Source organism: Mauremys reevesii, linkage group 9 (genome assembly GCF_016161935.1).
Source record: "Mauremys reevesii isolate NIE-2019 linkage group 9, ASM1616193v1, whole genome shotgun sequence".
NCBI lineage: Eukaryota > Metazoa > Chordata > Testudines > Geoemydidae > Mauremys > Mauremys reevesii.
Window position 1 is genome coordinate 14,187,740 of NC_052631.1, and position 12,894 is coordinate 14,200,633.

General features: G+C 40.2%; 1 protein-coding gene across 6 annotated transcripts in view; it reads left to right on the top strand.

Moving 5' to 3' along the window:
• Positions 1-12,894, top strand: part of SPATA16 (spermatogenesis associated 16) — a 137,424-nt gene that overhangs the window by 15,220 nt on the left and 109,310 nt on the right. For 5 of the 6 annotated variants that reach the window (XM_039486929.1, XM_039486925.1, XM_039486930.1 and 2 more), the window contains exon 2: positions 5,192-5,831. In XM_039486929.1, the coding sequence (XP_039342863.1) occupies positions 5,217-5,831 (615 nt within the window). In that variant the 5' untranslated portion in view covers positions 5,192-5,216. Of the gene's footprint in view, positions 1-3,572; positions 3,700-5,191; positions 5,832-12,894 lie in introns of those variants that run through there. The other variant, XM_039486926.1, reaches the window with a different exon arrangement.

A 12,894-nucleotide genomic window follows, 5' to 3' on the forward strand; every position in this document is an offset into this window, starting at 1 on the left:
TTTAAATTCTTTAAACTAAGGCCTAACTGAAAAATTAAAACAAAACCAAAAGAAGCCACAGTTCAATTTGAACTAATAACTGAATTTTCTGTTTTTTTCAAACAAAAAAATGAAAACATTTAATTTCAAGTTGAATGAAATGCTTCATAGTTTTCATTTAGCTTTGGGTCATTTGGGATGTTTATTTCGCTATCTTTTTATTTTGCTAATTTTCAGAATAAAAATGCTGTTTTGAAGTGAAAAGTTGAAACACTTTGTTTTGGAAAGGCCAAAATGAAATGTTTCGACATAAAAAAAAAACCCCAAAACTATTTGCAAATTCAACCTGAATTCATTAATAATGTCAATGCTCTGAAAAATGCACTTTTGCGTTAATTTACTATTTGCCCCCTAAAAAATTAGTCCAGCTCTATTTCTGCATTTTTTCTCTCAAGATGGAGGTCAGGATGAATTCTCAGCTTGGATGCCTTGCTCAGTAAGACTGATTTTTTTTTCTGGGAGCTTTTGAAAAGCAAAACAAATACACAGTCAGCCAAGGACTGGATGAGCACAAACATCATCTTTGTACCTTATCCCTCACCCCAAACTGAGCTCTGTGCTCCTCCATAGCTAAGATTCTGTGCTCTAGTCTTGGTTTTTGGAGCTTTCAAAGGGCTGGAAGTATTCTTTCTCAAAATCTCCTCTCCCTGCAGAGTCACTGCCTCTCAAGATTGCTGAGATTCTCAGGGGTGATAACTTTTGATGTGGGTTAAAAGTTTTTCGTGGATGCAGGAAAGGGATCCTTGTCAGTAGCCAGCACAGGAGCATGGAACTCACTGCCAGAAAAACTAAGGACCTGACACAACTCTGGCGTCGATAGGCTTTGCATCACACACACATTCATCCACACCCATGTGCACACAACTTCTCCTCCACTAAAATTCACTACTCTTCCTGCTCTCGAATGAGGGACAGAATATCAAAACAAGAAAAGAAGCAAATGTTCTAACCAATCCAATTTGCCTCTGGCCAAATGGAGAGAAGCATAAAATCGGGTTTCTGAGTTGACTACTCAGATTATTTACATTTTGTTGGTCACATAAATACCATGGGCAGGTACATGAAATAAAAATCTTAATCTGTTTATGTAACATTGGCTCATTTTAATGTCACTGTTGTGGTTTATAGTGACATTTAAATACTGTCCTCTTTAGGAGCTTGAACTTGCAAGATGCTGGGCGTAAGGCCCTGATCCTGGAAAACATATAAGCATGGTCTTACCTCTAGGTACGTGAATAGTCTCATAGTCTTTAATGGGACTACTCATGTGCTTAAAGTTAACCACATGCTTAACTGCTTTGCTAGATTGGGGCCAAACTTCTCATCTGCTTGCAGGATCAGGGCCTGGATGACAAAGTGCAATTCACGTCTCTGTCAGAGCAGCTGGGCCAAATTCATCTTTGGTGTAATTCTGTTTGAGTCAATGCTGAATGTAGCCCACTGTTTCTGTCTGCAGCTGCAGAAAAATAGCACTGTATCATTTCATGTTTGAGAAGGGTTCTTTGTAATTATAAGGGCTAAAAACTTTTTAGTTTAAATTCTGAAGAAACTAATGGGGTCACCTGAGAAGTGATAGAACTTAACAACAGGTGCCATCTAAAGTGCCAGTATGATTTAGCTGTACATGCTGTTTTCATCTGATGACAGATGATAAGAGGGAGTTGAAGGTAGAACCTAACTAGTTACAGAATAAAAAGGCATGAGGAGCAGAACTGGTGCATTGAATGAAGGCTACTAGGTAGGCTACTTTCTCTTAGGAGGGCCTTCTTAACCATTATAAGAGCAGAACAATCAATGAGCTAAAATTAGAAGATTTTAAAGATAACTTATGTGACATAAGATTTCTTCAGTAAAAATAACACATTTTAACATTGAAACCTTTCCATATGAAAGCGGCTGATTCTATTACAAAGAAACCCAACAAAAGCTTTGTTGGGATACCTGGCAGTTCTGTGAATTATCGTATACGTGCAAGAAAGAAGTAACTCCAAAATACATGGAAAGCTGTTCTTGGTTGTGCACCACAAATAAGCTCATTCTTGAGAGTCCACTAAGTAAATTTAGAAGAGCTGCCCTCTGGAAACGATGATGAGTTGCCCCTCTATGTTCACATTGATTCATGATAAGCATTTTAGATTATTTTTGGTTTTAATACAAACCCTTTCTTTCGACAGTTGCCAAAGTTGTGTTTTAGATTGCTTGATACTGTAAGGAACCTAGTTTTGCAGTAAACTGTTCCAAAATAAAGAATGGGCATTTTAACAAAAGTCTTTCGGGAAAATACTTATCTGACAAAGATAATGGTTTTTTAATAGCTTTTTCCTAAAAGTGTCCTTTATTGAGGCAGTGATTAAAGTGTATCCCCGCTGAGTTATAATGTGCTTCCATAGTACAACTTAACATCACGTTAATCAACTCGAACACATAAAAATACAATAGGAGGGGAGGCTGGTGGTGTAGAGCTATCTGATACATGGGGGTCATTTCAGACACCATTCAGAGTGGAAAAATCCCCCACCAGTGATTGCAAAAATATGAGTCTACATTTTTACAAGAAAGGCTCGTGGTCTGCTTTTTTTTATTTTTATTTTTATTTTATTTTTTTGTGCTTGGTTATTTTAAACTTTGCTCATAAGGATGGTTCCTGATGGCACCTATAGCCTGATCCTGCTCCCATCACAGCCACTACGAACACTCCTATTGCACTTGGTTTTTTGAGTTTTTTGGGGACACAGTGGAGTAATTCAGTCATGCTCCATCATATCTCAGTACCATACAGTACAGTAAAATGCTGGACACTTAAGGCAACATTTTTTAAGAAAATTTGAGTGACTTAAGAGTCCTAAGTCCCATTTTCAAAAGTGACTTAGGTCTCATTGAAAGTCAGAGCATGCACAGGAATAAAAATTTGAGACTTCTAGAAGGGCACCTATTGTCTCCCTCCACTTCCTCGGGGGCCGGAATTGCTCATTCTCCTTCCTCAGCCCCAGGGCCAGAGGAGCTCTGTGACACCCCACAGTCCTGGGGCCAGAGGAGCTCACTCTCCCACCTCTGTGGCCCCAGGGCCAGAGGCGCTTGCCCCCCCTTGTGCATGCCCCTGTGAAAATCAATGGGACTCAAGTTCCTAAATCACTTAGAAGCTTTTGAGAATGTCACCCTTCATCTAAAACTGCAGGCAGCATTGCGCAATCACAATTCTAGGTCATTATGCAGGTTTCTTAAAAAAAAAGAAAAATGGTGCATGTTATAAAACAGATAAAATTGATGCCTATTTCAAGGGTAGCTTCCTTCAGCTGCTTGGGGCTGCTGTTCCCAAAGCTTGGTATAAATATGGTCACTTTGGCATCCAGCCGGGATTGTGCTGAGTGTTTTCAGCTCCAACTCAAGCCAATGGGAGTTGTGGGTGCTAGGTGCATCACAGCAGAGAGCCTTTGAAATCCCCTTAAATCAGGCTCTAACATATTGCTTCCCCCATCAACAGTGTTTGTAGAGGCCTGAAAATGCATTTCTGGAGGCAGTTCTTCTAAAGCCGAATTCTCAACCTGGAGGTTGGGAACAGATGTCTGCAGGTTGTGACTATCTTGCTATTCCAATACTGTGAAATAGGAGAGGGGTCCCAGTTAGATCCGAGCTAGATGAGAGGAGGCCTAGGATGATCAGGTGGGTCACAACATGACAAAGGTTTGGAACTCCTGTTTTACACTGGGACTGACAAAAAACATGGTCTCATGTGGCCTACAATGCCTCCACCTGTTTTCTCCGATCACTTTTCTCTTTTTCTTTTTCAAATGCACATTGCTCTAAATAGTGAATCTGATGGATCACTGTGCGATGGTGTCCACAGACATATTTCCGGTGCCTGCAATAAGCCCCATCATACTCAATGGAGACCTTTACCAAAGGTGAAAAAGTTTGCTGTGTGTAATATTTTAAAATCTGTTTTTGCCCAAACAAATCATTGTATCTGTTTTGTAACTATCATTCGTACAATCTGTACTTGTATTTAAGCACTTTAAATATGTAGAAGATTGTTTAACTGTAATGCGAGGTTAGAGGCCAAACCTTTCTGCTTAACAAGCCATTCTGAAAGACAGTCGCCATTAAACCTACCACAATTAAGATTCTTATAATAAATTGAAAAATGAAAAACATTCCTTCTGCCTCCCACACTTCTAGACTGAGTTCAGAAGAGGCAGCTGTGAATGGGGAAAAAAATTGAATCTGAAGTCTATTATGCAAGCTAGCAGTCAGCTTTGTAATACGGTTCAGGCCACCTCTCTCTTTCTGAGAAAAGTAACGCAGAGATGAAGATTGAGCCTGATTCTGCATTCTGTTATGCTGGTTTGATGCCTCTTTAATGCCATCAAAATGGAGTACAGAATTGGACCTTTCGGCTTTTATGTTTTTTAATAGCAATATGTGCCTCAAAACTCAGGGTAACCTGTGGAGTCTCTATACATGAGATGAGCCTGAACCATCAGCCCAGATGTGAATGATCTCAGACTTGGCTCACATTAGGATCCATCTTGGAAATGTGCAGTTAGGACTCCTCTCTAATGCCCTCCATGGTCTGATTTTTGTCAAACATCCCACAGCTCCCATTACCTCAATGCCTGAAAATCAGGTGATGGTTTTCTCTTGAGATGACTTTGGGCAGTCCATGAAAGTGTGCATTGTGGGTCAATCAACCACAGATGATTCCTTCTGAGATGAAGGACCTGACTCTTCCATTCCTGTTGCATCAGAAGCTCCCACTGAAGGGTCTGAGGGCTAAGCCCTAGGACTCTGTATTTACTAATAACAATTTAGGACTAGATTTTGTCACAAAGATACAGCCCAAATTGCAATCTAGTCCTTAGTATTTTTGTTTCCGTGAGCCCTAAATAAGAATCTATGAAAGCTGCAGTTTTTTGCATGTCATCTATGTAAGATACAGAGACACTGATGTCACCATTAAAAAGATACCCTTTGCCAACAGCTGCCAAACAGTATCTGACACCTTATTTATTGCCATATGCACAGAATAACTATGCAGTCTCTGATAAGCTGTGTGCTAACTGCTGGTGAATGTTGACTGGTAATGGTGCCACTTACTTGCATTGCTTACTTTGCAGCAGTTTAGAATTCTAAACCTTTCCACATTTTCTCATAGGACGTTCTGCTTTCTTCAATGAGTCATGGAGTCAGCAAGCAACACAGGTTTGGGGAACATCATAAAAACGGTGTGCCAAAATGAAACCTCCCCAAAAGCAAATGCTAGTAGGGAGCGAACCGTAGCAGCCAACAAACTGAATGATATTCTGGAAGCATTGCAAGAGGTGAAAAAACACCCCGGGGAAACAGCAGTAGAAAATGTAATGGAGAGAATAAAAATGGCAAAGAACGGCAAGGAAAAACAAAGTCATGATTTAGACAGAGCAAGATTTAAACGGAAATTAGAGAGTGAAGAAAAGCCAGCTGTGAAAAAAGAGGCAAGAATGTTAGAGCTTGATAATCAGTTAGCCATAATGCCTCTGCCTCATATTCCTCTGAAAAGTCTAATGGATGTGGAAATAAAGTTGGTCTACATTGATGAGGAGGATATTACATATGAGTTCGTTGGGTCCATGGCGTCTACCAGCACACAATCAACGTGTCGAGATGTTGAAATAGTAGACTCTCTGAGTGCACCTAATTTCAGCTTTCTGCCACAGATTGACAAATGGCTTCAGGTAGCCTTAAAAGATGCCAGCACTTGCTATAGACAAAAGAAGTATGCAGTAGCAGCAGGGCAGTTCAGAACAGCACTTGAGGTATGAGATTAAAATAGTATAGATTAATGGCAGAAAACTATGAAATGCAAGGCTATGATTGCACTGAATGGTTCTGACAACATCATAATGAGCAATGGTCACAAAAGTGTGTTTATGGTTTCATCAGAATCTTGCAATGTATTTTCAGGCCAAATCTGCAAACTAAGGGCTATACATAAATCCTGGGGTTTGTGAGGCATTATAATAAACACAACAAAGTTCAAGTGATTTGTGGTGTTAACTGAACCCTAATGTGCTGTAATATACTGTATGAGGGGGAAAATTTGACTGCTAGGATAAATGCATTGTTGCTCTACAGAGCACAAGGATGGATCAGTGGTTAGGGCACGAGCCACTCCAAAGACTTGGGTTCAATTTCCTACTTTGCCACAATGTGGCCTTGAACAAGTCAGTATCTCTCTCTGTGCTTCCATTCCCCATCTGTACAATGGGGATAAATAGTACTTCCATACTTCATAGGGGTGTTTGTGAGGATAAACACATTAAAGCTCATAAGGTACTCAGATACTGCAGTAATAGGGATCCTGTGAGTACCTAGGATCAATGTTTCTCCTTGTTCATTGCCATTACGATCCATCTTTAACCCCAACTTTTTCCTGTCGCCTTATGAACAGATCTGTGTTGGGCTTATGATTATTATTATTAGAGCTATGCAAACAATAGTTATTTTGATTCAGTGGCCAAATCAAAGAAAAAAAATAATTATGGGTCAAACTCAACACTTTTTCGTTTTTTAACTTAAAATTGAAGCAAATTTCAAACAAACAGTCCTTTAAAATCAAAACACTTTCTTTTGAGAATGTCGACACAAAATGTTTTGATTTTTGGAGAGGAGCAGGGAATTTTTTCTTTGTTTTTCAAGCAAAACAATTCAGTGAATTTGACACAAATCTGTGAAATGTTTCAGTTGACCTGAATCTGCATGTAAAGCTTTAGCTAAAAAAATTCACCCAGCTCTAACTGGGTGTATTTCTTGTGAGGGAATATGACATCAGAGGTAAATAAACCAATTATCATAATTTTTTAATGAAAAATCAAATCTTCGGATGCATATCTGGAAAAAAAAGATATTTTGATTCACATTCCATTCACTGTACCTGGATCAGAACTACAGAAGCAAAGTGAACCTGGATGATCTGAAACCCCCCACCTCTTATGCTCCCATTTACTGTATACTAAAGTTTTCATGTTCATCTGAATCCCTGTTTATCTAAATTACTTTAATGTATCCCATTGTGATATTAGATGATTCACTGCCATTTGTTGCAAATAGAAATGTATACAGACAGACAACTGAGGGCTGATGGACCACAGTGAGTGAGAAGAAAATAATTCTATGTTCCCTTATATCATCCAGGATAATGGGTACAGGTCTGCCTACAAGTAGATGGAGACAGGAGTAAAGCAACGTTTTTGTCACTTGTCCAATAAAAGGAAAGGATCCTGCCCAGTTGTTTTCCTCTTCCCGCAGATATGCCTGTAAATAGTTCTTTCAGTGGCCAGGCAACAGTAGACTTTAGTTATTTATTACTTTTAATTTGATGATTTCCACCCCATTCCTCCAGTCACTTAACTTCTGCTGGGATTAGACAGGCTGTAGAGTGCTTTGCAGGGAAGACTTTGAGTATGTGTGAAGTTGTGGTATTCCTTAGAGCACTCTATGTAACCCCTGGCTGCTATGTGTGGTCCTTTTTCTCCTAATTATCAGGGATCAATCTGCTAGACTGCAGCCCTCTGTGGATATAGCCCAATTTTTCTCGCCAGCTAAGAGACCAGAGCTTCAGCTTCAGTGATGATTGCAAAATCTCAGCTGCTCCAGACACAAAAGAAATAAGATCTTGGCTAAGATTTCCAAAACCGAGAGATGATTTTGATTGACTATTCTTAGTGGCCCAAGCACCTTAAAGGAATCTAATCTTCAGAGGGGGGATGCTCTGCACTTTCTGAAAAATCAGGCTCCCAAAATTAAAGTTCCCAAAATCCCTAGTCACTTTTGAAAATCTTGGCCAAGTTTGTGGGTGAGGTACCATAGTTTCACCAGTGCTATAATAACTTCCTAGATGAATGGAATAAAAGGAGGAATGCCCATGGCTTTAATAAGAATACAGTGAATTCTATTGGAAGAGAAGAAAGAGAAAAATTGTGAAATCTTTAGGAAGCCACAGCATTGCAAAGTTATGCCCAGATTACTTCGGTGCTGCCAGTCTCAGTTAATTATATTGGAAATCCCTTGTATTATAGCCGTGTAATTCAAACTGTGCCAGTAGAAGTCATGGTTCATAATAATCACATAATGGGCAAGGAATTAGACGTAATCAGATTTTAGTTTCCCTGTCGTGTTTCCATAATGCTGCTATAAAACTGACATAATCGCAAAAAAGCACCAGTTTTTTTACATCTTGATCAGATTGATGTGCAGTCTCCCACTCTTGCTCTTGCTCTCTCCTCTTTTAAACAATGAAAGATAACAGAAATTGGATTACAATTGCTGGGAACAGGCTATGATAAACTGTTTGCTTGTGTGCAGAATCAACCTTAATGATGGCATCAGTCTCTCTTAATCATTAGTGATTAGCCTGTTACACTTGTGCCACGCTGCAGCCAAAGGCTGCATCAAAAGAAGTGATATTACAGCGTTTTGAAGGTAGCGTCTCCAGAAGTTCATATAGTTGCCCTATAAAGCTTGAGTGATGGATAAGGCAACAGCCCAAGTTAGTCTTGCCTTGTTTCCCAATAAGTATTGCAAAATCTCACCCATAAGGGACTATTAAGAATTTGGAAGCTAGAAGTTTTACCTAGCCTGATGTTAGGCTCCTAAATCATATTTAGACTCTAAAACAAGTGGTCTGATTTTTAAAAGTGCCTCTTCTCCACCATCCCCCTTAACTTCACTGAACCATCATCTTGGCCATTATCTTTATCAAAAAGTACATAGATTTCTATTTTGGCTTTATGAAGAAGGACAGGAAAAGGTTGATTCTACGCAGAAGTCATTAAAAAATCAAATTATTTTGAGGGTGATGCTTATTGACATCTGGCCTAGCTTTCCGGTTTCTAAGGACTAATCTCAGAGGGACTGATATTTAGACCCTTATTTTAGACACTTTATTGAGCAAATCAAGGTGACTGGAAGTTGTAGTTATTTAACTCATCTCTTGCAAATGTCCACAAAATTTCTCCTTGCTTTATAATTATGTGCAAAAACATAAGTGTATCAGAATAGCCATACTGGGTCAGACCAATGGTCCATCTAGCCCAGTATCCTGTCTTCAACAGTGACCAATGCCAGATGCTTCTGAGGGAATGAACAAAACAGGGCTATTATCATATGACCCATTCCCTGTTGTTCTGTCCTAGCATCCAGCAGTCAGAGACACAAAAAGTATGAGGTTACATCCCTGACAGTCTTGGCTAGTAGCTATTGAGAGACCTAATCACTATAAACGCATGTAATTCTTTTTTTTTTTTGAACCCCATTATAGTTTTGGCCTTTGGCAATGAGTTTCACAAGTTGACTGTGCGTTGTGTGAAGAAATACTTCTTTTTGTTTGTTTTAAATCTGCTCCCTATTAATTTAATTGGTTGACCCCTGCATCCTGTGTGAACGACTAAATAACCCTTCCTTATTTACTTTTTCCACACCATTCATGATTTTAGAGACCTCTATCATATCCCCCCTTAATTGTCTCTTTTCCAAGCTGAACAGTCCCAGTCTTTTTAGTCATATGGAAGCTGTTTCATACTCTTAATCATTTTTGTTGTCCTTTTCTGTACTTTTTCCATTTCTAAAAGGTCTTTTCTGAGATGGGTTACAAGAACTACGTGCAATATTTAAGGTCTGGGTATACCATAGATTTATATGGTGGCATTATGATATTTACTATCTTATTATCTATACCTTTCCTAATGGGTCCTAACATTCAGTTAGCTTTCTTGACTGCTGCTGCACATTGAGCAGATGTTTTCAGAGAACTACCCACATTGACTCTGTGATGGGGCACCTGCCCCACACTGGGCTCTAAGGGGTTAATAGAGCCGAGGGAGGCTGCTCAGGAGGCAGCCAATCAGCGAAGGGCTGAGGGGAGCAGCCAGTTAGGGCCTGGCAGGCCCCTATAAGAAGCGCTGCAGGGCAGAGCAGCTTCAGTTACTCCCTGGGGCTTGAAGCGGGAGAAAGACTGGCTGCCTTGCAGGCTGAAGGCAGCAAGCACCCTGGACAAAGCAGTGCTATAGGCAGAGACCCGGCGAGCAGCTAAACGCAGGGATCTTCAGGCTGAGTCCCAGAGGGAAGGGCAAAGAGGGTGCTGGGACTACAGGGAAGTGGCCCAGGGAAATCTACCAAGGAGTCGGAGGGGGCACAGCAAGCAGCAGCCTTCGACAGGGTGCCCGCCCCCACTCGCCACTGGGAAATGGCAAGACTGCAGTCTCCACAGAGAAAAGTGGTTGGAGAGGGACTGCAGAGACAGCCCCCAGAAGAGGGGAGCACAGTGTGTGGCATAGCCGGAGGGCTGCATCACTGAAGAGGACACTGTGGTCCTTAGCGGGATGTGGGTCCAGGAGCAGAAGAAGTGACAGCACCACCAGAGCAGGGCACACTGGCTGCTAGAGGTAATTCCTGTATCGGCCATGAGGAGGTGAGTCACACCCAGTTACAGACTCCAAGATCTCTTCTTGAGTGGCAACAGAGTCTAAATTATCTATCTCATTTTGTATGTATAGTTCAGATTATGTTTTCCAATGTGCATTAGTCTGTATTTATGAACATTACCTAAGAATGACCATTCTGGGTCAAGAATGGCCATTCTAGGTCAGACCACTGGTCCATCTAACCCTGTATCCTGTCTTCCAACAGTGGCATGCCAGGTGCTTCAGAGGGAATGAACATAGCAGGTAATCATCAAGTGATTCACCCCCCGTTGCCCATTCCCAGCTTCTGGCAACAGAAGCTAGGGACACTTCAGAGCATGATTTTGCATCCCTGACCATCCTGGCTAATAGCCATTGCTGGACCTACCCTCCACAAATTTATCCAGGTCTTTTCTGAACGCTGTTTTAATCTTGGCCTTGACAATATCCTCTGTTAAGGAGTTGTACAGGTTGACTGTGTGTTTTGTGAAGAAATACTTCCTTTTGTTTGTTTTAAACCTGCTGCCTATTAATTTCATTGGGTGACCCTTCGTTCTTGTGTTATGAGAAGGAATAAATAACACTTCCTTATTTACTTTCTCCATTATTTTATAGACCTTGTCATATCTCCCCTTAGTTGTCTCTTTTACAATCTGAAAAGTCCTAGTCCTAATAATCTCTCCTCACATGGAAGCTGTTCCATACCCCTAATAATTTTTGTTGCCCTTTGAATTCCAACTGCCATTTTTTCATCAGTCACCCAGTTATGCAAGATCCCTTTGTAACTCTTCACAGTCTGCTTCAGACTTAACTATTTTGCATAATTTTGTATCATCTATAAATTTGCCATCTCACTGTTTACCCCTTTTTCCATTCATTTATCAATATGTTGAACAGCGCTGGTCCCAGTACAGATCCCTGTGGAACTCCACTACCTACTTCTCTCCATTCTGAAAACTGACCATATATTCCTACCCTTTGTTTCCTGTCTTTTAACCAGTTACCAGTCCATGAGAGGACCTTCCCTCTTATCCCATGACAGCTTTCTTTGATTAAGAGCCTTCGGTGAGGGATTGTCAAAGGCTTTCTGAAAGTCCAAGTACACTATATCCACTTATAAACCTTGTTCTCAAGTTTGTTGATCCCCCTGTTAAAAAATTCTAATAGAGTGGTGAGGCATGATTTCCCTTTACAAAAGACATGCGGACTCTTCCACAACAAATTGTATTCATCTATGTGTCTGGTTATTCTGTTCTTCACTATAGTTTCAACCAGTTTGCCTCGTACTGAAGGTAGACTTACTAGCCTGTAATTGCCAGAATCATATCTGGAGCTTTTTTTTTAAAAAAAATGATATCACATTAGCTATCCCCCAGTCATCTGGTACAAAAGCTGATTTAAGTGATAGGTTACATACCACAGTTAGTAGTTCTGCAATTTCATATTTGAGTTCCTTCAGAACTCTTGGGTGAATACCATCTGGTCCCGGTGACTTATTACTATTTAATTGATCAATTTGTTCCAAAACCACCTCTACTGACACCTGAATCCAGGACACTTACTCAGATTTGTCATCTGAAAAACTGACTCAGGTGTGGGAATCTCCCTTCCATCCTCTGCAGTGAAGAATGCAAAGAATTCATTTAGCTTCTCTGCAATGGCCTTGTCTTCCTTGAGTGCTGCTTTAGCACCTTGATTGTCCAGTGGCCCCACTGATTGCTTAGCAGGCTTCCTGCTTCTGATGTACTTTAAAAAAAATTGCTATTAGTTTTTGTGTCTTTTGCTCATTACTCTTCAGATTCTTTTTTGGCCTGCCTAATTATAGTTTTACCCTTGACTGCCAATAAGTTAATGAACATTATGGTTAAGAGTTTTCATGCATGTGGGCCAGGAAATTCAAACTTATGGTTCCCAAAGCAATTGTCAGTAAGACACTTGGCACCTCAAGTGAGTCTTCAACTGCAAAACAATCACAGATATCATTCAGATTTAAGGAAAGAAATTATTGTTTTATCCTGACATATCATTTATTTATTTTGAGTCTGAGGCACCGATCCAGAAAAAGCATACACCAAGCTTTAAGTGCATGAGCAGTTCCATTGGAGTCAAGTGCTACCATAACACAAACAATCAATAACAATAATATCAGTTATTTTCTTAAAATATCCTTGCACACCTACCTACAGCATCAACACTCTTCTGTCCCTGTTTTAGAGGTGCCTGCACTAGTGACACTATCCTTGTATTTCTCAGAGTACATCCTATGTACTAACCTGATAATATATTTGCACATGTAAATGTTGATTTTGAAAGTCTAACTCTAAAGATGTAACATTTCATTAATCAAGGGAAAATATCTGGAGAAGAGGAAAATTGAATTTCTTGTCTCATTCAGAGACTCTTGTATTAGACCGCATGC